The following is a 24824-nucleotide window of genomic DNA, read 5'->3' as shown; positions in this document are numbered from 1 at the left end:
TAATCACACCTGGTTTTCTTCTCGTGCCAAGAATATCTCTGTTTGTGGAGCCAGACAGACCTCGCCTTCGGGCGGGGCGCCGGCGAGGGCAGGAGCGGTCCTGGGTCCTGTTCCTCGGGCTGTTTCCCTTCTACCTGTCTCCTTTCAACTCCAGGACTTTTATTCTAAGGTGGTCCCCGTGCACCACCTTAGAATCCGCCGGTTACCTTGGCGCTGTCTCAGTACCGAGTCTAGACCTGCCCCAGCCCAGATTTGTTGCAGAATTATTGACTCTTAAACTAGAAAGGAGATCTAGGTGAATTTAAACCCATCAAGGTGGTATCATCAGGCGTTCGAATTCCCTCTGCCTCTGTTGGGGTATCCCCAGAAGATAGAAGACAAGGATGCCAGCGAGTATTTACATAGGAGGGGAGGGGTTCCCCGAGGGGAGGGGGCGAGGGAGACAGCCAGGGGAAGGCAGCCCAGGAAGGGTGCATTTTCAAGGCCATTGCTACTGTGGGCAGCTGAGCCTAAGGTGTGAAACACACCTGGGGGCGGGGAGAAGCCGGGCTCTTTCAGTCCAAGGGGAGACTGCACTGTGGGTGGACAGAGCAACCGCCCAGCGCTGGAGAAAGTCCTCAGGCAAAGGGAGGCAGCCGGGCAGGAGGAGGGGAGAAAAGGGGCGCCCTGGGCACGGTAGGGAGGTGCTCCTCTCAGGGTCCTGCAGGTGCAGGTAACAGCTGAGACAGAGGAACCTCCTTGAATGTTGTAGGCTGGTGTCTCGCGTGCCTTATCCTGGTCCTGGCCCCAGATGCTGGTACCACCAGCTGATGTCGCTGCACAGTGAGGTGGCGAGGCCATGCAGTGTGGGTGGACACTGGCAGCACCTTCTGCACCCCCCAGTGATGGAATTCTAACTCCCTTCATTGCTCTTCCTGCTGCCTGGGATCCAGCCTCTGTTCTCTCCATTTAGCTTCATGACCGTCTCCCTCCCTGGAAGGCACTGATTAGACATCGCTCACGACCGTCTCCCTCCCTGGAAGGCACTGGTTGGACATCACTCACCACCATCTCTCTCCCTGGAAGGCACTGGTTGGACATCACTCACGACCGTCTCCCTCCCTGGAAGGCACTGGTTGGACATCACTCACGACCGTCTCCCTCCCCGGAAGGCACTGGTTGGACGTCACTCACGACCGGCTCCCTCCCCGGAAGGCACTGGTTGGATGTCACTCACGACCATCTCCCTCCCTGGAAGGCAGGGCTTGGTCTCTGCCTTTGGAGCCCTGCAGAGAATCTGTGCTTTCCAGAACCAGGTTCCCATTTACTGAGCACCGACCACATGGCAGGTTTGGGCGCACAGGAGAGCAAGGCATCATGGTCCTGCTGTCACAGAGCATCTCTTTTTGTGAGGGAGTCAGGCAGTCAACAGATAGCCACCCAAATGCCTCTCCAATCACAACGACAACGCGGACTAAGGAGAGGACCGGGTGGGAAGGAGACTGGAGGGACGTTGGACAAGCATGTTCATGAGCGAAGGGCAACCTTTGGAAGGGTTTTCAGTGAGAAGATGACATGACCCAATTCAGGCTCCTCTGGCTTCTTTCAGAGATCAGATAGGTAGGAAGCTGGGGGCAAAGGTAGGTGGGGAGCAACCAGGAAGGAGGCCGGGCAGGACCAGGTGAGAGCTGGTGATGGCAGAGGTGCTGAGAGCAGAGGCTGAGCGGCGGGGTCTGGACAGAAGCAGAGCCTGGCTTGGCCCCCATCCTGGGCCCACACAGGCTTTGGCCTCGATGCCTGGCCAGCCTGGGTATCCCTGTCTCTCAGGAAGGCAGGGTCTCTGCACTGTGCTCTAGACATTTATTTTTTCTTATCTGCACAACACCCCGGGGAGGAAGACATCATTGTACCCATTTCACAGACAGAAGACTGAGGCTTAGAGTAGTCACACAAGGTCTCACAGCCTATTACCCTGTGACCCTATCTGGACTCACAATCTAATACGGGAACAGACACATGACCAGATATGTTAGGGCATGGTCCTTGAGCAGAGGATGGTCAGAGCGAGCAGCCACGTGTGGCCAGAACGGGAGCTCCCTGGGAGCACAGCGCCTGGCCAGAGGGCGCCTACACGTCACAGGTCTTGAAGCACATTCCGATTGTTTGAACATCTCTTTCCAATGCTTCGCTTGCAAGAAATCTTGCTGTCTGCATGACTATCTTCCAAGAGACAAATTATAAACGTTTTCTGATTAGTTCTACCATCTGCAGTCCATTCCTACATCAGCACAGGAAACAGCTAAGCTGATACTTCTGCCTCCTTCTTCCTCCACGAGCTGCCTGTATCGTACGCCTTCTCCCTCCGAGCTGTTTCTTAGGCAATGTCTAGACAGTTCCACAAAACAAAACACTGAGCTGTGCTAGAAATACTTTGTTATTCGCGATCTCTTTTCTCTTTCTGGATGAACTGGGTCCCTCTGAGAGCTGAGACCGAGAAATGCTCTGCACCCGATTGGTGAGAAGTCACACGGTCCAGGTTGGCTACGCCGCGGCAGACAAAGGCTGCTGTAGACTGTCCCAATGAGACTATGTACTCAGCATTTTGCATGAGGAGGCTTTGTGCTCTCTGTCTCATGTTGCTTTGAAGGCTGCGCACACCAGATTGGGCAGTGACCGTACCTGTGTGTAACCTGACATTTAGTCATAGGGCAGTCTGTCTCTCTCCCTTTCCCCGGGAACTCAATACCATGTATGTCACACACAAGTCTCGTTATTGACTGTGTTCAGGCCTCATCATCCCTTGCTGGGACCGCTGCAGTAGCCTCTTGACTGGCCCCTCTGCCTCCAGCCTCTCCCCATCTAATCCACCCTCCCACTCAGCTACCCTATAGGTCTCTCCAAACTGGACGTCCGATCACGCCTGCCTCCTCGACCTGGCTTATTCCGTGACCCCACGTGGGTGTTCAGGGAATCCTGGTGAAAACATGGTGGGATGATCTATCCACACCGCTTACCAGTGCCTCTGAGGATGCTCCATGGCTGAGAGTGTAATGATGTCAGACACCAAGGCCAAGGGTCTTGTGTACCTCCTTTTAATGACCCCATCGTTGTCATTTGCATCATTTTCAAAGGGAGGAAGTGCAGTGTGGGGAGGTCAGGAAGCCTGCTCAGGGCCCACAGCTGGGCTAGGAGCCCAGGCAGGCTGACTGCAGAGGGCTCGGGCGACTCTGTGCCACCGCCTTCGTTAAGTCATAAGCAGGCTGCCTACAGCTCGCTGTAAAGCAACAGGCCGTGTCCTTCCGCATCTCCCGAGCTCGGCACAAGACCCGCCTCCCCCTGCAGGCCCCGTGCCCGCACACCTGCAGTGCAGCCCAGCGGCAGGCACTCACCTTAGAGCTCTGCCCACTGGCCACGGGCTGGGCAGAGGCATGATGCCCGGAGCCCTGCCGCTGCTGTGACCAGAGTGGCCGTGAGCTCCCCTGAGCCCTGAGCTGGCTGCTCCCTAAACGCTCCGAGTTTCTGGCTCCTTCTGGGCATCAATCCTTGCTTGGGACTCCACCTTCTCAGAGTAGCACTGTTCTCTGGCCTGGTGTCCTCGGCCCCTCCCTCATGGGCTGTGCACCTTGCTCCCTACCCGAGCCAAGGAATCTACGGTGGGACTTTGCCTTAGAAGAGCTGCCGGGAGCGCAGAGGACTCCTTTGGGCTGGGCTTCCTTCACAACCCGAGGACTCCCTGAGCACTGGGCAATGCCAGACCCGACCCAGCTCCCAGGGGCTTCCCGAATCGACTCTGCCGGGACCCGCTTCCCACCTGCCTCCCGTGGCTGCCGTCAGCCAGGCTGTCACCCGGGCTGGAATACAGCTCCCAGCTGGCCTGCTGCACCAAGTGGGAAACAAGGGGCCCGCGATAACAAATTCTAGGTAAGTAATAGTTATATTATTTTGTTTCCTCTGTGTCCCCAAAGCCCGGGCCTCCCAGAAGGGCGCTTACAGGATATGATGTTTCCGTATCGGTTCTTATTGCGATTTTCATCCTCCTTGGCTGTGTCCCATGAAGCCGTCTGCCCCTCCGGTAAGGCCTACGGAGGAAGGACAGAGTGGTTAGAGTGGCCTGAGACAGGAGCCTTATCCAGACGGAGGTGAACCAGTGGGGGAATGACACCCACTGAGATGGGCCAGTCAGCATAGAGGGCTCTGGGCTTGTGGATGGAGCCCGGGGAGCACACAGATGGGGCCACTCCATGGCCTCATTCACCCCTTCATTGGCTCAGATGCTACTGATGTCTTCTGAGTGCCATGAGCCCAAATCTGGTCCAGCAGGGGAGTCCCTTCCTTCCTTCCTTCCTTCCTTCCTTCCTTCCTTCCTTCCTTCCTTCCTTCCTTCCTTCCTTCCTTCCTTCCTTCCTTCCTCATTCCTTCCTTCCTTCCTTCCTTCAATCCTTCCTTCATCCTTCTTCCTTCATTCCTTACTTCCTTCCTCCTTCTTACTTCCTTCCTTCCTTCCTTCCTTCGATACTGATTGTGTCCCTAATACATGTCTGGCACTGTTCTACATCCTTGGGACACAGAGAGATAAACTATGTGCCCCTTGAGTTTTCAGTCAACCAGGAGATGTACCAAATGGACCAGAAAACATACACTTTTAGAGAGTGGAAATGCTATGAAGAAAATAAAGCAGGGCAAAGGGATAGTGATGGAGGATGAGGATTCTTTCAGATTGCACAGTCTGGGAGGGCTTCCCTGAGAAGGTGGCATTTAAGCTAATTCCATAATGAGGTGAAAGAGCCACTCATACCAAGAAATGTAGGAAGCACTTTCCAGGCAGAGGCAACAACGATGCAAAGGTGGTGACCAATGGCCACGTCCAAGCACGAGGCGGGGGGGGGAGGGGGGCAGCATCTGGAGGGGCTGGGAGAGTTCAGACTGGTGGGGGCGCTGCGGTCACTAGTAACTTGTTGGGTGTGATTCTACGTGTGCGGGGAGACCATCGGAGGGTTCTGAGCAGGGGTGTTACCTGATCTGATCTGTTTTACAAAGTACATTCTGGCTCACGTGTGAAATACAGGCTCAGGGAGATCAATTAGGACGTTGTTGCAATAGTCCAGGTAAGAGACGATGGTACCTTGGGCCCTCGTACCAGGAGGGTGGCATGTGGATGTAGTAAGAACTGAATTATTTTCAGTGGGATTTTAGAGGTTACGGTTCTAGACTCACTGTTTTTGGGGAGGAACAAGGATCTGAATATGAGACTCTATGTGGGAGGCAATCCTAAGAAGCATGGGTGTAAGAGTTGTGGAAATGAGACAGTCAAAGGAAGAAAGTCACCAAAGGGTACATCAATGAGCAGATTATCACTGCGTGTCCCTGGGGTTTAATCCCATGGGCCCATTTCATTCTCCCACCAGAGGGAGAAGGGAGCTGGGTGTTTATCCACCAATTTCCACCTATCAGTAGTTGAGGGCAACCCTTAGGGGCTCCCTTAACACTCTGCCGTGCTCTGTAACCAAGATGTGCTTATTCTTTTGTGTGGAGGAAGTCCCCAGGCAAAAAGCCACAGGTGCCACCAGAAGGCAGGCACCGGGGACAATGAGTGCCCAGGGGATATGGATATGGGCAGGTCACCAACACAGTGGACTATGAAGGAACGAGGATGAAGGTGACGCCCAGACCGTTGGCTTGAAGAACTGAGTGGAGAGTCACATTTACCGAGATGAAGAAGAGATAGATGGGGAGAAACAGAACTGGGGAGGCAGGAATTCAGTGTTGTGTTTATGTACATAAAGGGCTTAGAACAGTGCCCAGCACTTGCTGAGTTCCATGTGCTTCTTAACATGCTCCAAACAAGAACAGTAGCAGCAGCGGCGGCAGCCACATTTGAGATGACTGTTCGACGTCCAAGCTGAGATGTTGCGCAGGAAGTTGGAACAAGATGTTCAGAGTCAGAGTTTGGGGGGAAGAGAGAGATGGGAGGCATTGGATTAAGAGGAGACAGATGAATAAACAACCACAGGAAATGACTCAACAGAGTTACGAGCCAAGCGTTATGCAAACACAGGGGAGGGTACGGTCAGTTATCTTAAAGAGAAGGAAGCTGGGCATTTAAGGGCGCGGGGACAGCTTTAGGGGAGCTGAGGTTTGGGCCACATTTTGACTGCTGTTCCCACCCTGCTTCTGGTCGAACAGGCTGAATGTCCTGCTCGTGGCCCTTGGACTGCTTCTGGGGCGGAATCTGCAACATCTTCAGTCTACACAGGTCCCTTCAGCAGTGCAGGGCAGAGGAGCATCCACTCACCTCAGCACACCAGCCTTGCCTTTGCCCATCTATTCCTTCCTAGGTCCACCTAAGCAAGGAGGAATCTGTAACCTGATTGGTCACAGACAAAACGCAAATGAATGGGCATAACTGCGTTCCAATAAAACTTTATTTACAAAGCAGGTGTTAGATTTAGCCTATGGGTGTAGTTTGCTGACCTCTGTTCTAGAAGCATGACCATGATCCTCAACCATGCAGTGGTTGGGTGGGTAGAACCTACGCCCATTTCAGATGGAATGGAAATGGGGTGGGGGGACCCCTGCCGGGGCTTCCTGAGCTGAGCCATGTTCTCCAGCCGCCTCAGCGTTTTAGGTTGGGGAAACCGAGAGTCTTCCCAGCTATCAGGGGATCGGAAGTTTGTTGTGTGTCAGAAACCCTTAGACAGGCACCCTGGAGGAGAAGCTAAACTGTAGTTAGGCTCTGGGTACTAATCGCTGCCTTAAATCTGAGTGTGACCACAGTGCTACGGAGACGGGAAAGGCTTGTTTAACCAATGGAGGGCTTGCCTCCTCTCCCTCTCCCTCGTCCTCCTCTTCTGCTCCTCACGGTAAGGGGCCATCACCCTGCACCTTGCCGCCAGCACAGGCCGTCTCGACACCGCAGATGGCTCTTGCTTTTGCATATAACTCTCAGAGCTCAGGGTCCAGCCCCTGGTCCCGTCCTCCCCCGCAGCCAGGTAGCACAGCTGTTTCGGGCAACATGCCAGGTCGACAGTATTCCTGGCTCTCGGCAGGAGTGAGGCTGGTCTCGGGCAGCATCGAACTCAGTGTCCGAGCTCATGCTCTGGGGGGATTTTCTACCTAAAACCCTCTGTGATGCAAGCCAACTGTTCATCCAACGATAGGCACCAAGGGGGTGTGAAGACAAGGAGGGGGCACTCCGGATGTTTTCATACTGATTTTTGATTTTCGGGGTGGGGGGGGATCTGTTGAGTCCCTACTATGTGCCAGGTTTGGGTTACAGTTCGCTTAAGGTTTTGTTATGGTGGCCCATTAGCATCATCTGGGGAAGTTTTAGCTGCCAAAGCCATGGCCATACCCCTGACCAACTCAATCAGACTCTCTGGGGACGAGACTCAGGCGCCGGTGGTGTTTAAGGCTCCCTGGGTGAGTCTAATGTACAGCCATGATTCTTGCAAATAGTGCATTTACCTGGAGAAACACTTTCCCACGAGTCTCCTCACTGGTCTCTCTTGCTTTGGATTTGTCCCCTCCAATCCATTCTCCACTGTAACCAGAGAGCTCTTTCTAAAATGCGAATAGGACCCAGTTACTCCCCTTGCCATTGTCTTCAGGATAAATTCCAAAGTCTTTAATACAAGGTCCTTCAGGACCTCACCCCACATTGCCTCGGCAGCCTCATTTCTTGCCCTTATAGTAATATCCCAATGGTAAGGAACTAAACGCAATGCTACGATTTCAGGTGTTTCAGACTTCTGAGACTGACTTTGCACATGCTGTTCCCTCTGCCGGAAATTCTCTTCCACCTGAGTCTACCCGGTAAACGTCTACCTATCCTTCAAAACCCAGTTCAAGAATCTTCTCCTCTGTGAAACTTTCCCCGTTCACCCTCCCACGACTCCTCCGCACCCCCAACTGCTTAGTCACTTCTTCTGTTATTAGATGGACTCTCCTACATCTAATACTTGGAATGTCTTATCCCCCAACGTGGTGATGGACTTCTCCAGGGAAAGAGTAGCCTCTGTAACTCCTGGCTTTGCCCCAGATGTGCTTAGTCACCCCTTCTGAATAAGTTAATGGGTGGATAGATGGATAGAGAAACTAGTGCATACAGAAGGCAGAGACCCTGGAATCTCAGAGGTGTAAGTGACTTAGAAAATCACCTGGTTGTGTTCCTATGTACAACTGCCTTCCAGGCAGCTGACAAGCTGATCTATAGCATCTGCTACTTGGATACCCTCAGTGACAGAGAGCTCACTACTCCATCAAGCACAGACCTCCTGGACAGTGTTTTGTTTACTCTGCCTTTGTCCTGCTCCATGGGCCCCGCAGAAGAAACATGGTGCACTGTGACACTGCAGAGATCTGATGAAGGTCCCTGTCCATCCCCGGAGTCCTCGCATGATGCACAGTTGGGAGTCCTCTCAATATCTAGGCCATGCTTCTCGGTGCACTCTGCATGCAGGTCTCTTCGGAAACATCTTAAACTAAACGAAACACCTGTGACAAATGGCACTGCTCGGTGGGAAACCACGCAGGATCCTGCCACGGCCTTGGGAGCCTCTGTCGCCCCTTGGCAGGGGGCTAAGGAAAACCTGGAGCCTGGGGGCTGTGAGGATGGTGACAAAGACAGAAGAGGCGAGACCCAGCAGAGCAGCCCACCCAGCAGTGAGCGGTAATGACCCCCTAATTGGCAGACTTTGATCACGCATCCATTTCCCTGTTTAGAGAGCTGCAATCAAATAGGGGATAATTTCTTGGAAAAAAAATATATGAGGGGGTAAAAGTATGAAAGAGAGACTCCTCTCCATCTTCAAAGTGAGCGGCCGAGGGGCATTATTTTTACATTAGCGGCTAGTTACAGTAGATTGACCAGGAATTGTGCCAGTCATTAGGAGCTAATCACATTCTTTTGAAACCAAAATTGCCATCTCATTATACCCATCCATTATCAATCTCTGCTTTCCTCCTCGCGTTCTCTCTCCTTAGAGTGTTGAGCTCTATTTTCACAGTCTTTTCTGAGCGTGAAAATGTTTTCTACTCTTGGACAGCGCTGCGTTTCTAAGATAATCTTTTGGTTTTTTTGGTCCTAAAAGATGCGTGTAGGGATGGCCTCATCCCTGGAGGTCTGAGTTGAGAGGGTCCCGGAATCCTCAAGTCAGATCTGGGAGGATCTGTGGGAAAAATTATTGCCTCGTTTTACAGATCAGTCAAGCGAGATCCAGAAACAGGAAATGACTTGCTGAATAATATACACCAAGGGAGTCTGCTCCCCTCCCTCCCTCCCTCCCTTCTTTCCACAGCGACCACCCGGGTGCTGGGCACTGTGCTGGGTCCTAGAATCATAGCAATGGGCGTGGCAGAAAACCTCATGAATTTTATGTTTCAGTCGTGGGAGGGTGCAGAAAACACACACACGAGATAACTGTTCATAGTAAGTGCGGCAAAGGCAGTGTACAGGGTGCCGGGACAGCCGGCCATCAGGGGCAAAGAACTGCCTCAGTAGGACCACTGGGCCGGGCTCTTTGAAAGGAAGACGTGCGAGAAGGAAGGCAGCAGCCCCTGGCTCCTGGGGGCTGGCACAGCGCTGCCAGCTGAACCCTGGTGCTCTCTGGTGGACAGATTGCCAGCATCAGACACGGCTACTCTGGGACCCGGATGGAGCGAGACAAACATGACCACTCCGCAGTCACAGCTCAACGCAGACAAGAGTATGAACACTGTCCAAGCCAACAATGAATGACCGAACATCCTTTAATCCTGGCTAATATGAGTGACTGGCTGCTGCTTCGATATTTACAGCTTTAGCCTCGATCTTGTTCCCTTCTTACAGTTAGGGTTTGTTAAGGTGCCCAATCACACCACTTGCTGCTACTGTCCAGTCCGAAACAAAGACCTAAGTCCCCTGTCACAGCCCACCCACATCATACGGGTCCTAACATCCTCTTCCTGAGCTTGCCCCTTAGTTTCTAAACCAGCTCATTCAACTCCAAGGTTGTTCCCACGGGTCTCTGGTTGACACATTTGATCTGAAAACTAAGTGACGAGCGGAAGCCAGCCATGGCAAGGGCTGGGGGAAGAATGTTCCGAGCTGAGGGACGGCAAGCGCCAAGGCCCCGAGATAGAATGAGCTTGGTGTGCTCCAGAACTTGCAGAGAGGTTGCCTAGAGCAGAGAGAATTCGAGCGAGACAGAGACATAATGTGAGTGGGGAGGGGGTGGCACCCATGGAGATCTTGTGGACCACAGGCAAGATGTGAGTTTTATCCTAATGGGATAAAATCATTCAATGGGAATGCTTTGGACATTTTTAATTTTTTTTTTTTTAAATCCTCACCCGAGGGCATTTTTGCATTTCAGATGGAGAGGGAGGGAGAGAGGGGGGAAGACAAAGAGAGAGAAACACCAACGTGAGAGAGACACATCGACTGGCTGCCACCCACACAACCCCAACTGGGGCTGGGGACAAACTGCAACCGAGGTATGAGCCCTTAGCAGGAACTGAACCCGGGTCTCTCTGGTCCGTGGGCCAATACTCTAACCGCTGAGCCAAATTGGCACTTTGGACATTTTTAAATATGGGAAACCTGAGCCAGTCCAGTATCATGACAAGTGGTTAAGAACACTTGCCTCTTGAACCCGTCCTCCATCCTTGTTGACAGGCTTCATAGACTTTAGGATAAAATTGTCATCTGGTTTCTACCCCGGATTAACTCTTCCTGTGGTTGTAACCCACCAATCCACCCACCCATCCACTCACCCATCCACCCACCCATCCATCTACCCATCCATCCATCCTCCCAGCTACAGTTGCAATGCATCCATCCATCCATCCATCCATCCATCCATCCACCCACCCATCCATCTATCCTCCCAACCACAGTTGTCATCCATCCATCCATCCATCCATCCATCCACCCACCCACCTACCCATCCATCTATCCTCCCAACCACAGTTGTCATCCATCCATCCATCCATCCATCCATCCATCCATCCATCCATCCTCCCAGCCACAAATGCAACCCACCCACCCATCCATCCACCCTTCCATTCACCCATCATCCATCCTCCCAGCCCTACTTGCAATCTACCTGTCCATCCATCCATCCATCCATCCATCCATCCATCCTTCCTCCCAGCCACACAGCTGAGGCCCCCTTAAACCAGTATGGGCTCAGACCACATGACCACAGTCACAGGCTTCTTATGCTCTGTTGTGCTGGGTCAGTCCATAGGATTGTGCAACCTACCTCAGTCTCCCCACTTCCTACTTTAATTCCTTGCTAGAACTGAGAATTGTCCCTCATGCCTGCTTGGCCGGTTCCTTCTCCTACCTGTTGATTTGGCCCTACTAAGATATGAGGGTCCTTTCTGAAGCTTGCCATCACTCTTTGGATGCTCTTCTTTGCACTTAATTAAGCCTCTTTGAGTTATGCTCTAAATAGTGAGATGTCTTGACAGAACACAGAGTTTCCAAGAGTATCTCACTTCCAATCCAAGACTGAGAGCATCCTGGTCCATTTAACTTACCCACCATCCTCAGCAGATTCTGTCAGCTGTGATGCCCCCATCACTCCCTTTGGCTCGACTGCATCCCTGCAGATAATTGGATGTGATGTGCCCTGGGGTGCAGCAAAACTAGGCCCAGGGAATGCTGACCAGGCAGTTCCTGGCTGATGCCTCAGGGCACAGCCGAGGACCTGCTTCCTCCGTGACCAGACCAGGCTGCCAGAGTTTCCCTGTGCCCCTGCCCACGACTGTACTTTCCTGGGGCAGGGAAGATTTCAGTCTTCACCAAGAAGGCACCATTTTTACCAGGGTCTTTTCATTCATTTATCTTGTCAAGAAATACCTCTTGTCCACTAACTGTGTACAAGTCGGGGAGAAGGCAGGGCTTTTCAAAAGGCAGAGTGAACATTTTTTTCTGCAAATCATTTCACCATTCCAAGTTTCTGTTAACTTTTCTGGCAAAGAAGTCAATAATCCGCCCTTCTGTTTAGGGGTGGGGAAGGATTTGACAACAAAGGGGCAGCCAGGTGGGGGGGATTTTTGCTGATGGAACTCTCATGTATCTTGATCATGTTGGTGTTTGCTTAACTCTATAATATGTTGAAACTCATCTGTACACTTCCCGCCCCAAAATAAAATTTGCACTATGTGAGGAAAATAATATGCCCCGTGGAGTTTTGTGATGCCCAGTGACTGCCCAAGATAATGTCTCTCGTCACCTGGCACGATCCCTGGTCCACAGCAGGTGTTCAGAGGTTCTCCCATCCTGCTCCTCCCCAAGAATAAGCAGTTGGGCCCCCTTGGCTCCCTTTCGAAATCCACTGTCCGCCTGCCTCCCTTCGATCAGAAACACCCAGTTTACTCTCCCAAAACCAAAGATGGGGGCTCCTGGCAACACCCACACTGCTTTGCCTCGGACCCAAGGGATTCCTGGAATAGAGGGTCCTATGATGGAACTCACGTGTGTGATATGAAACTGAAAGCAATAAATGAACAAACAGGAAAAACAAACGAAAACCCATAGACGCAGACAGCAGTATGGTGGTGACCAGAGGGAAGGGGGGTGGGGGGTAGGAAATGGAAAAGGGGGTCAAATATATGGGTGGTGGGCACCCAGTGCAATATACGGATCACGTATTACAGAAACGTACACTTGAAACATGTGATCTTATTAACCAATGTCACCCAATCAAATTAATAGAAAAATAAATAAAACTGGTATCATTCTGGGAAAATGGCAGAAGCTGCTCGCTCCAGGTACAGGACAAAGTATGCAGGGAGCGAGGAGGGTTCATGAGCTATTCGAGGCCTAGGGTCTGGTCTCAACTGTGGCCCATGGGTTTAGTAAACACCTACGTTTACCGGCGTCCGTGGCCAGCTGGCGGATGGCCAGGGCCACCCTCCATGGCCAGGCAGGTTGTGTCCAGTCCGAGAGCACATGTCTTAGGGAGAACCACGCGCGGTAGACGTGATGGATTTCTGTGTATATTATGAACATATTCTGCAAGGTGAAGAGTCCATTATCACGAGACAGGTGTACCTTTTGCTATTCCACTGCGCGGTGCTGTATGAGTTAGTGGCGGCCCTGGCGGGGGCCAAGCTTTCAGCAAATGCCTCCTTCTGTGTGAAAAGCACATGCCTTGGGGATTATAAATGTGGACCAAGAGGACAGGGAAGGATGACTGATGACGTCTGCTCAGAGCGGCATTGGGAGAACAAACATTATAGCGCGCCATGTCACTAAGTGGAAGGGGATTTATGAGTTCTGCTGGGGAAGCTCAGTAGAAAATCAGACGGCGGCGAGATGGGGGCATTTGTCTGTGACAGGAGCCTGGTAGGGGCAGAACAGTTGAGAGTGCGTCTGCATGAAAGGTCCCAATTAAAAAGCGACAGACTTTTAAATGGAAAATTTTAGGCCAGTGGTCTCCACAGTCTGGCAGGGATCCAAACTTCTCAGGGAATTTGGTCCAGCGTGCACTGGGGACTCTGAGGACCTTTCTAGGCCTGGGTCCCGCCTCGTGTCAATGAGCTCATGTCTAATGCTCGTTACTAATCCTCCGGTTGATTCCAACACTCAGCCCAGTTTGAGAGCCATGTCTCAGGCAGTAAGGTAGATAAAAGCAGCAAGTTCCCGGGGGGACTCACCCGAAAGGTACAGGCAGACCCTCGGTGCCCCTGTGAAGACCGTCCCCAGAGGTGAGGATCCCTCTGCGTGGGTGCCTTTGTAAAGGACACTCTGCCCTCCCCCACCAAGGGCACTATCTTTTTTTTTAAATTAATTTATTTTTGTTTTTTCCCCAACTGACTCCTCCTCCCCCTCCCTCCCCACCCTGTCCCCAGCTTTGTTGTCCATGCCCATTGTTCATGCATACATGCATATAAGTTCTGTGGTTTATCTCTCCCCCACCACCTCCTCTTCTGGGGATTGTCAGTCTGTACCCCACTTCCACATCTCTGGGACTACCCCACTCCTCAGACTGTTATGTTCATTATATTCCACAAATAAGTGAGATCATATGATGCTTGTCTTTCTCTGTTTGGCTTGTTTTGCTTAGGATAATACTTTCCAGGTCCCTCCATGTCGTCTCAAAGGATAAAAGATCTTTCTTTCTTACAGCTGCATAGTACTCCATTGTGTATATGTACCACAGCTTTCTTATCCATTCGTCTACTGATGGACACTTGGGCTGTTTCCAGATCTTAGCGATTGTAAATAGTGCTGCTATGAACATGGGGGTACATATATTCTTCCTGATTGTTGTTTAGGCTTCTTAGGGTATATTCCTAGAAGTGGGATCACTGGGTCAAATGGACGTTCCATTTTTAATTATTTGAGGTAACACCATAGTGTTGTCCACAGTGGCTGCACCAGCCTGCGTTCCCACCAGCAGTGGACTAGAGTCCCAAGGGCACTATCTTTTCACCAGCACTTTGCAATTCAATTAAGTTAATATTTCCCATGAGGGTTTGTCTACTCCTCCCCGCTCTAAGCCTGTGATCTGGGGAGCCCCTGCCTCCTGGTGCCCTCCACACACCGTCTCCACCTTCAGGCCGGGGTTTCGGGGTGGCCGTCTCTGGGACAAAGCTCTCCCTTAACCTTGAAGCCAGCTAGAACGGAGAGGCAGACTGTCAAAGGCGATGAGAAATACCCTGTTAATTCTCCTCAGGAAAACCGCGCAAGGAGTGTGAAATTCCTGTTTATCTCCGCAACACGTTTAATTTCTCTTTCCACGGTCTTTGTTCCCTTCCAGGAGCTGGCTGGCGACCGCTCAATGCTTTGATGTCTCCAAGCCTCTGAGCATGTGGTTGCCTCTGTCACACATGCCTCCCCTCGACCCACCTTCTACTTCTTCGCAGCTCCTGATCGATCTCGGCAGCAACAACTGATAGCAAGCAAAAGCAGACACCGACAACGACACCCGCGTTCGCCCCGGACTGCCCTTACTCACGCGTCTCTACAGCACTGTCACTAGCATTCCGTTCTGTCATTCCATGGCGTGGTAACACCATGCTCTTCCTTTAAAGTAGGGTCTTTATGTTCGTTGTTTAGCTTTCTAACTGCTTCCCGTGCCCCAGACAGTGCAGGGTACATACAGGATACTCAGTGAGGATTCCTGGCCAAACGAAGTAGACGCCTGTCCTCTCAGGCTCCGGGAGCCCATGCTGCAGTCAGGTCTTTCATAGAAGATGAAAACAGGGACCCAGAGAGGGAAGAGTCCTGCCCAAGACCACACGGCATGTAGGAGCAGGCAGAACTCGGCCACGGGATTTTACTGCGGTACATCCTGAACTTGCTTCTTTGGTTGGGGAGGGTTCCTCTATTAAACACAGAAAAATACTGTTTGCTGGGTTACAAACGGATCAAGTGGAAAAATAAAACATAAGCTCAAGGAAAAGAGTGATTTCATAGTTTTTCCTACGTGAGCTCTTTCCTGCTGGAAAAACTTGCAAGTTTGAGACCTCACGGGTTACTGATGTCTGTCGGCTACCCCCTGGAAGTGGCCCATTTCCTCCTCATCTTAATCCACGGGGAGTGGAGCCCAAGTCTCCCTGTTTGGGTCAGTAGGAGTTCCCAGGGCTGGGGAACAGCCACGCTCTCCCTTCACGATTTGGGCACCTACACGAATTCCCGACTCCACCCAGAAGCATGCTCATCTGTGGATGGAGAAGCTGGACCAGAACGTCTCAGGTGTCCCCTGCAGGGGCTGTTCTGGGACTCTGTCACCAGCAGGAGAGAGGGAAAGTTGTGGGAGAAGGAGGTCTCCTCTGCCTCTGTTTAGGTGGCTCTGAGCAGGGAAGGGGGCACCTGGGGTGACCTGAAGTGTCCATGTCCATGGCTGCACCCCCTCAGGAGGCTGCCTGCCCACCAGCATCCACAGAAGACTAAGAAGAAGATGGCCACACCAACCTCTTCCCACAAAGCCACGCACACGGCGTGTCCACCCATGGCGTGTCCACCCCCAAGCTGGAAAACGAACAAATGTTTGTTCTTGATTAGGCGGCATCACACACCACACAGCTGTTCCATGCTGCTTAAACAGTCTTAATGGAGCTGTAATAGCCAGATACCTTCTGGTCAGCCTACTGGACTTGTTCCATTCATTAGGATGACAGACTGGCTGGACCGGCGTTGACACGCTTCCTCCTCTCGGTCACAAAGCCACCTCTTCCCGTTGTCCCTCATCTGTCCCAAACCTGCTACTCTTCTGGTCACGATGATGGCCGGGGTGACAGGCTCACAAACGACCCACTGTCCAGCCGAGTTCTGCTCGCGTTTGCTGGCATGCTCAGTGTTTTGCTTTGGGGAAGGTGGGGGGCTTCGGGCAGGGGAAGTAGGGTGGGGAGGAGGGAAGACTCTGCAGGCCACAGTCACGCACAGAAGCCCCTTGACTTTACTGTGGCTGTGTGCCGTCAGCAGGGTGGGTCTGGGTGGCTGGTCATCACACACCTCCATGGGCGTCGGATGTGACCCGCACCAAGATGGGTCTTGGGCATACGCAGGGCATGCACCGGGGACTCTGAGGACCTTTCTAGACCAGGGTCTCTCAACTTTAAAAGTACATTATAGTCTATTGGAGAGCATAAACAATAGAGATCTCTGGATCCGCCCCTAGGGAATCTGATTTAATTAGTTGCAGGACAGCGGGGTACTGGTGTTTTTAACACTTCCCCAGGTAATTCTAATATGCAGCCAAGACTGGACAGCTTTAAGACTCAGATCTGTGTCGCAGGTGCAGGTAATTTGCCTTAGGCCTCCTTGAGGTCGTAGGAGCCCAAGGCCCTTATAATCATGGTTGCTAAGACTTGAGACACAGCTACGGGGGAGGTGGCCCTGCAGTGGGGTCCAGAGGGATTCCCAGCAGGAGGAGGGCCAGCTGGCCTGCACAGTTGGTCCTCCACAGACTCTCAAAATATCACGGACAGATATTTCGGATCATCTTGACCAACCCCCTCACCCTCATTACATCGGTATGGAAACAGAGGTTCAAGAGGCGAAGTGACCTGCCCAAGGTCACTCATGTAAAGAAAGAGACAGGACTTGAATGCAGGCATTTTGACTATCAATTCGGGATGATTTGTGCACTACTTCAAGTCATTGAACTTAAAATACATATCGAGAGACTCCAGTTTTCAGGCCAAAGAGAACGAGCTGAGTTTATAAGCGAACGTGTGTGGGTTTGCCTGGGCTCTGGGCCCATCTCCTGCTTCAGGCAACCCCATCTCTCCCCGGAATCACTGTCCCCGCCGCCTACCTGTCTCTGCAATCCCGGCTCTCACGAGCTACATCTAACATGCAAATCCAGCTTAAAAATCCTGCTCCCTTCCATGTCTCCCCATGACCCCCTGGAATAAAATCCACACTCCCTAGCCTGATAAAGATTCCTTTTCCCCTACCCCAGGCCTATCCCTACTGACAGTGTCAGGCCGTCTCCCTCCACATCCCTCCCATCTCCTACGTACCAAGCTGCTTCCGGTCCTAGTAACTCAACCTGCCACGCACTCCTCCATGCTGTGGCTTGTTAGTTCCAGCCCCTTCCCTGCCATCCCTTGGTTGTTCCTACTTCTCCAGCTCTGCTTCAGGCTGTATGTTTCCCAGAAAGCCACTGGCCCCCCACCCCCAAGGGCGTACCTCCAGTGTGACATTTTGCCAAGATAGTAAAATGGTCCGTTTATATGTCTGTCTGCAAAAACAGGCTCTAGGTTTGCGGAAGGCCGGGGCTCCACTCACCTCCTCCGCCCTGGAACCAGTGACTGGTCTGCGGAAAGTGCTCAGACACCCTGAAGTTGACATCCCTCCGTGTTCAGTCCTTGGTCCCTGCCTTCTCCCCGGCTCACTTGCTCGGTGACTCTGAACCGTCTTGTGGCTTCACTGTCACCCGTATGTCGAAAACCCCCTAAGTTTTCTCCCCAGCCCAGGCGTCTTTCCTAAATTCCAGGCTCATACCTTCCACTATCTACTGTCCGTGTCTACCCAGATGTCCAGTAGACATCCTAAACTCGGTTCAAAATTAGCCTCACAACGGCTCCTCCGCTCCCATGTCTTCCTTACCCACCACTTCCCTACCTCCACTGGTGGCGAGTCCGTCCGGGGCTCGGGTGTTACAACCTCGGAGTCACCCTCGATTACTCCCTCTCTCCCTCATGCCACACCTAAGGTGTTAGGAAATCCCATCGGCTCCATGTTGAAAACTGATTTAAAATCCAACCCCTTCTCACCCCCTCCACTACCTCACCCTGGCTTGAGTCCCCTTTGTCTCTCACCAGGGTTTCTGCGGTGGCCTCTTCACCGGGATCCCTGCTTTTACTCCCTGTGTCTATTCTCAACATAGTAGCTAGGATGAGTCTTTCAAACCAATGTCAGATCATTATCAGTTGTCGTCTCAAAACTCTGTAGTGGCTGTCCATTTCATTCAGAGTAAAAGCCAAAGTCCTTATAATGGCTCAGAAGCACTACATGGTCGACCCCCCCCCCCCTTTATTCTTCAATAGCATCTTCTATTAGTTTTAGCCTTTGTTCACTTACTCATGACAACCTTGGCTTTCTTGTACATGCCAGATATATGGCTCTCCTGATCTGGAACTCTCATATTCCATCCTTCCATCATGTCTCTGCTCAATGTCATCTTTTCTAAATTAATGTTTTTATTGATTTTTTTAGAGAGAGAGGAAGGGAGAAGGAGAGAGACATGGACACACTGATGTGAGAGAGAAATATCTATCGGCTTCCTCCTGCACACCCCCTACTGGGGATGGAGCCCTAAGCCTGGGCACGTGCCCTGACTGGGAATCAAACTGGTGACATCTTGGTGCATGGGATGATGCTCAATCACTGAGCCACACCGGCTGAGCCAAACATCATCTTCTAATTAAGGACTGTCCTCCCCTGTTTAATAGCGGAGCCTCGTCCTTCACCCCATGTCCCTGGAATACACCATCTCCGTTCCTTGCTCTACTGTTTGCCCCCTATGGTGCTTGCAGAAGATTGTATCATTCAAAGGTTGTGTGTTCCGACATCTCCAGTTCCGCATTCAGAAATCTTGCAATAGTTCCTCTCTCCGCTGAGAGAGAGCCTAATTCCTCTTCCCTAGAACACAGGCAGTTATTACTTGCTTATGACAGATAGCACGTGGCAGGAGTGACGCTGTGATGTCTACATCGAGGTCACAAAGGGCGATGTACTTTCTGCCTTGTTAGTGATGAAGCTCGTCTTTGGAGCTGCGCGCGACCACGTACGGAGTCCGCTGCCTGGGGCTCCCGCGCAGTGAGGAAGCCCAGGCCACTTGAAGGGGCCGAGCGTGGGCGTTCTGGCTGACAAGCCCAGCTGAGGTCCAGCTGGCAGCTTGCCTCAGTCACTAGACATGAAGTGCAGACTCTTTCAGAGCCTGTCAACCCCCGGCCTTAGGGCCTCCGCGTCAAGGTCTCAGACATCAAGGAGCAGACACAACTACTCCTGCGGTGCCGTCTAGAGTCCCGACTCACAGAATCACTGAGCACGATCAACTGGTTGTTTTATGTCACTGAGATGCGGGGCAGTTTTTGTCACTAGCACCCTGCACGACTGACGGACATACCCCACCAAGTGATTGTAAAACAACTTATCTTTACGTCGATGGTTAATTTCCTGGTTCCCCTGATAGAACACATGCTTCAGGAGGGCATGGATCTTTGTTTTGTTCACAGTCTCAACTACCTGGAACAGTCCTTGGGAATAGTAAACACTCAGGATAAATTCACTGAAGACATTTGTAAGTGATCGTACAAGTGAACTGAATTTCAGAAGAACCAGCTTCCTGGAGCTGAGGTCCCTTGTGTCATCTTGTCAAACCCCCTTATTTGCATGAAAAAGAAAAGCTGAGCAGGGTGGGGGAGTGACAGGCAATAGAGGGAGCACATGGCATGCTGGCGTGGGAGCAGGACTGGAGACCCAGGGACCTTGTCGTGCGGGACAGTCTTCGGAAGACCTGTGACTCCTGCTCCGTCTGCAGACTCCAGACGTCACAGGCGCCCAGTGATCAACGCGATACCCAGCTACAGGCTAGGGGAGTGGACGAGCGCACTGTGGAAGACCCCCATTACGTAATGCTTTCCCATCAACCTCCACTTAATCAGGAGATGCCGTTAACCAGAAGCTAAGCATTCCAGCTAACTGATTAATAATATAATTTGAACTCATTGAGGTCAACGCTAGTCTAGTTAGTGATATTTCCAAATGATGGAACAACATGCATTGTTTTCTTTCTTATGATGAAAGCAGTTGATTTCCATGCCAGAAAGGTTGGGAAACACAGACAAAAACAAACAAACAAACAAACCAACATTGTATCAATGTCTACTTTCCTCAACTTTATCACTGCATGGTGGTTATGGAGAGGGCTGCAGTCTGAATATGTGTCTATATGATTGTGTGTCTCCCCATTGCATATGTTGAAACTTCATCCCTAATGTGATGCCTTTGGGGGGGAGTGCATAGGTTATGAGAATGGGATCAGTACCCTTGGAAGAAGAGACCCCCGCCCCCAGAGATCCCCCGCTCTTCCCACCATGGGAAGACAGTGTCTGTGAACCAGAAAGTGGGCTCCCACCAGACACCGAATCTGCTGCCACCTTGAACTTGGACTTACCTGCTTCTAGACTGTGAGAAATATGGTTTCGTTGTTTATTTAAAAAAAAAAGTTTGAGGAATGCAAAAAGGCAAAAAAAAAAAAAAAATCAACCACACCCAGGATGGATACTTTTAAACGAGATATCAATCTGGAAGGCAATGCACCAAAGTGGTCAAATGTATTTGCATTTTTGTGTTCACAGTTTAGACGGCAAGCTCTTAGAACAGTGTTTCCGACTACCTGCCACCCTTTCTGATGTCACAGAGCTCCCGCGTGCTATTGGAAACTTGAAAGCAAATGAACTATTATGACTGACAGAGTAAACCATCATGAGAGTGAATATGCTTTTACCAACAACACGCCCTCACCTGACACTCGCTCAGCTAACGGATCTGGGTAGGTGTGTGCAAGCATACACACGCACCCCACCCCCCACGCTCTAAGGACCTGGGACCCCCTCGGAGATATGGTCCAGGCCTGGGAGGCAAGGGGACCAGCTCCTTCACCTCCTATCCCGACAGCCTCCCAAGGCTTGTAGACTGAGTATGTGAAAAATGCTGTTTTCCTTCGACCACATTCAAAGTGCACTGCCGGTCTCTGAGCAGGTAATTACTCACGTGCATTGACATAAACGCTTTTGCTCTCATAAATGTGTCCAACATGCCCCTTGCCACCGTGTTTTATACTCTCATAAAGTTTGAGGATCAGACAGGCCCTTAGAAATCACCTTATCCAAACTAGTCACTTAAGGAATCAAGGAATTTTAAAACTCGGGTGACAAAAGGAGAGGCTAAGCCCACCCCGCTGGCTGTACTGGAATCTGGCACCCCCATGCAGCACACTTCTATGACCTCACAGAGCCTCTGACGTCATCGCTTGGCCGGCTCTTTCCCAGAACAGAGAGGCTCTGAGCCTGCAGCATCGAGTCTGAGTCGATGCCTCCTCCCCGGACACAAGGAAACTGAACCGGGCATATTTGGGGCACACGCCGCATGTGATGAAAAAGAAAGCCACAGAAAAAACTAGTTCATAGAATTCAGAGCCTGGCACACAGTAGATGCTCCAAAGATATTTTGGGAAGGAAGGAGGAGGGGGAGAGGAAGGGAAAAAGGGAAAATTTCAAAGCGGACTGCCCCTGGATTCGAACCCGCAGGCGGAGGGTTGCAGGCTCCTCTGGGGGAGCAAGCATAGTGCTCTCTGCCTCAGGAAAACACCTTCGTGAGTTTGCCCTTCAGTTTTGTTTCATTTTTGTTTGTTTGTTGGTAGAAGACACCTAATAGGCAAGGTTTGAAGCCAAAGGAGCGAGACAAAGAGAGAGAAGTTGTCCTAAGAAAGGAAGGGGTGTGGGGGAGACAGGTTTCCCTGGCGGCTGGAAGACGACAGGGAAGTTCTGGGAAGGGCCGTGGGTGTGGAGACCTGTGAGAGACCAGAACCTTAGGACCAGCTTTGTGTTCGGGCACTTTCTGTACTTTCCTGCCAGGCCCTCGCCTCCGCACCCCCTCCGCTATCCTCCAACTCTCAGACCTCTGGGTCAGCGAGGCTTCGGGGGGAGGAAGGGGCATTGGACCCAGAGGCCAGGAGAAGGTACGGAGAGTGGGCAGCAGGCCCGGGAGGTGAGCGTTGACCCGGGGCACTGAGCACACAGCAGAACCGCGGCGAGGAGGCGAGAGGTGACCAGAGGCAGCAAGCCCCCCGGAGGCACCGGCGGGGAGCTCGCCTGGCTTCCTACAACATGTGGGCTGGGGGCGGGGTCCGCTGCAGTTTCACAGTGAAAAAGCTGTGCCTGCGAAGTGCAGGAACTATGGCAACAACCGGGTGACGAAAGGAAGAGAGAGCGAGCGGGAAGGAAGGAAGGGAAAAGGAGGCATCAGAGTCAGATGGTGCTTCTCACATCTGAAGGGCGTGCACATCACCTAGGTTCTGTTACAACGCGGGTCACTGACCCAGTAGATCTGGGGGGGGCATGCTCCCAGGGGATGCTGATGCTGCTGGTCCGGGCACTGTGCCTTGAGTAGCAAAACTTTAGCACCCAGAAGCCCCTGCGCCCATCCGGGAGTCTTTGCAGGGGCTGGTCCCTTACCTCGTACTCCTCCTTGAAGCCGTAGCCCTGGCCTCTCTTCATCTGGGTGATGTGCTGCAGCAGGTCGGCCACGCGGATGGCGGGCTGGAACTGGTCCCGGGGGTAGCTCATCTCCATGGGGTCGCAGGCTCGGTAGGGGTGCGTCTGGATCGTGAGGGTGGGCTGGGACAGCTCTCCGCGGCTGCCATCTGCTTCAAAGAGAAGGAGGCAAAGCAGACCATCACCTACCGAGTTCAGCCCCCTGCCCACCGTGCCTTCCCCAGCTTGACCTGAGGAGGGCAGAGGGCACCCACTCAGGACCCAGCTGTACGGGAACCGCAGAAGGGACAGAGACGCTCCCTCCCTGGAACGGCTGTGGTGGCAGAATTAAAAATGAAAACAACACACACACGCGTGAACACAGTCGTCCTTGGTTCGGTCTATGTCGGGTGCATACCGATGGGGTAAGACCAAGTCTGGGCCGGCTGTCATGCCCTCCTGAACTCAGTCCTTCCCTGGGGCTCATCGGGGTGGTCTCGGCCAATCCTGGCCAAAGTCACAACCGCCGAGAAACCAGACAGGCTAGAGATTGGGAGCACCCTCCTGCTTAGAAAGCAGGGTGCCTGGTGCCTCTCTGCAAGAGAGGACAACCTCAGTTCCTGGGGATCGGGGACACGAGTGTGTGCTTCGGGTCCACCTGCCTGCATCCCGAGGACCCCACGTCTCTACAATTTGGGGGGGTGTTGTTGGGAGGAAGGAACTGGAGCCCCAGCAATAGCAGGGACCTGACCTCTCAGCGGCTCTCTCCAGCTCTGGCGCCCCAGCGGCGACCACCTCCTGCCTCCCCACCACGAGCACTCTCGATCCAGGAGGGTCACTGAGTCCGCCTTGTGGATGAGGAAGCCCAAACTTCCTCCTCCAATCTGACAGTCCCTTCTCCCAGGCCTGGGTCCTGTGCCTCATCTCTTCATAACATCCCTCTTTTGATAAAAGATCGATATTTTCCCCAGATAATCATCTTCACACCCACGAAGTTGCCCTCTGTGAGTCTGGCCACCCCGGAAACGGATGCCTGCCGAGGCTGGATTTGAGTTCCTCCGTCCCCCTTGGACCAGTACAACCACTCTCTGGCCTTACCACCTCCCTGGTAGGCTTCCTTGCTGGTCTCTCAGGGCCAGGTTATCTTCTCCAGAACCTCTGGGGTTGGTCTGCCCAACCTGCTCCCAAAGACTTGGACAGTCTCCGCCCTGGACCCTCGGTCCGTGGCGTGCACGAGACGAGAATGGGGGTCTCCTGCGGCTAACCCAGGTGTGTCCAGGCACAGCCAGGCGCCCCTGCAGGACCCCCTGAGGCCTCCGCCATCCCCATCCCGAGATGCTGAACGTCTAGTCCTGATTTTCCGCAACTTGTCTTTTCACAAGTCACATTTCCTCCTGCTTGGCTGTGTCTCACGCCACGAGGATCCATCAGATACTGACTCTGAGTGTGAAGGTGAACTCCCTCCTATGTGACAGCATGAGGAACACTGTTCCCAGGAAGGAGAGAATTGCCAACATAAAGATCTAGAGTGTACAGCTTGAAGCACCGAGAAGGGGGGCCTAGGTGAGATGTTAGCCCATACAAATACTGATCATGTTTTCTCCTGGGATTTTAAGGAACAGGGAACTCATCCTCACGGGCATCGCTTCAACGTCGCTCTGGGTGAACATGGGGGCTATGCCCACCCTCCATCGCTTGCTCCCTGGTGGTCAGGAGTTAGATGCATTGAGAACCCACCCGGTGCCAGGGACTCTGGTCGGCAGGGGCCCTGCACAGAGCAATGCAGATCCCCCCTCAAGGCTTGATGTCTCATAGGGAAACAGACGAGAACAGGAGCCGGAGAGGCCCTTTCAGATAAGAAGAGGCAGTGCCGGCGGCAGGAGGAACCAGGACGGGGCAAAGCTGTAAGAGAGGGCGTGAGGTCCATCGAGAAGGTCCATCTTCAGGCCAGCGGGAGGCTGTCGACGGCTTTGAAGAAGAATCCCTTTCTTTAAGGGCTCACGCTGGTTCCTGTGGGTGTCACGCTGTCCCGTCAGCTGCCGTGGACACGAGGCATCCTTCCTGTGAGCATCACCGCTGTGAGGGATGGTGTGGGAGGGTTGGGGACAGGAGATAGGAGTGCCTGAGCTTGCGTCTCCAGA

At 52.5% G+C, this 24824-nt stretch overlaps 1 protein-coding gene across 2 annotated transcripts in view; it reads right to left on the bottom strand.

Annotated features, from left to right (window-relative positions):
• PTPRT (protein tyrosine phosphatase receptor type T) overlaps positions 1-24824 on the bottom strand; it is a 967960-nt gene that overhangs the window by 51682 nt on the left and 891454 nt on the right. For both annotated transcript variants that reach the window (XM_036244362.1, XM_036244363.1), the window contains 2 exons: positions 22666-22856; positions 3971-4058 (listed from right to left, as the gene is read on the bottom strand). In XM_036244362.1, the coding sequence (XP_036100255.1) occupies positions 3971-4058; positions 22666-22856 (279 nt within the window). The remainder of the gene's footprint in view (positions 1-3970; positions 4059-22665; positions 22857-24824) is intronic.

The sequence above is a fragment of the Molossus molossus genome, unplaced genomic scaffold (assembly GCF_014108415.1).
Source record: "Molossus molossus isolate mMolMol1 unplaced genomic scaffold, mMolMol1.p scaffold_m16_p_6, whole genome shotgun sequence".
NCBI lineage: Eukaryota > Metazoa > Chordata > Mammalia > Chiroptera > Molossidae > Molossus > Molossus molossus.
This window is presented reverse-complemented; position numbering and strand designations above follow the sequence as displayed.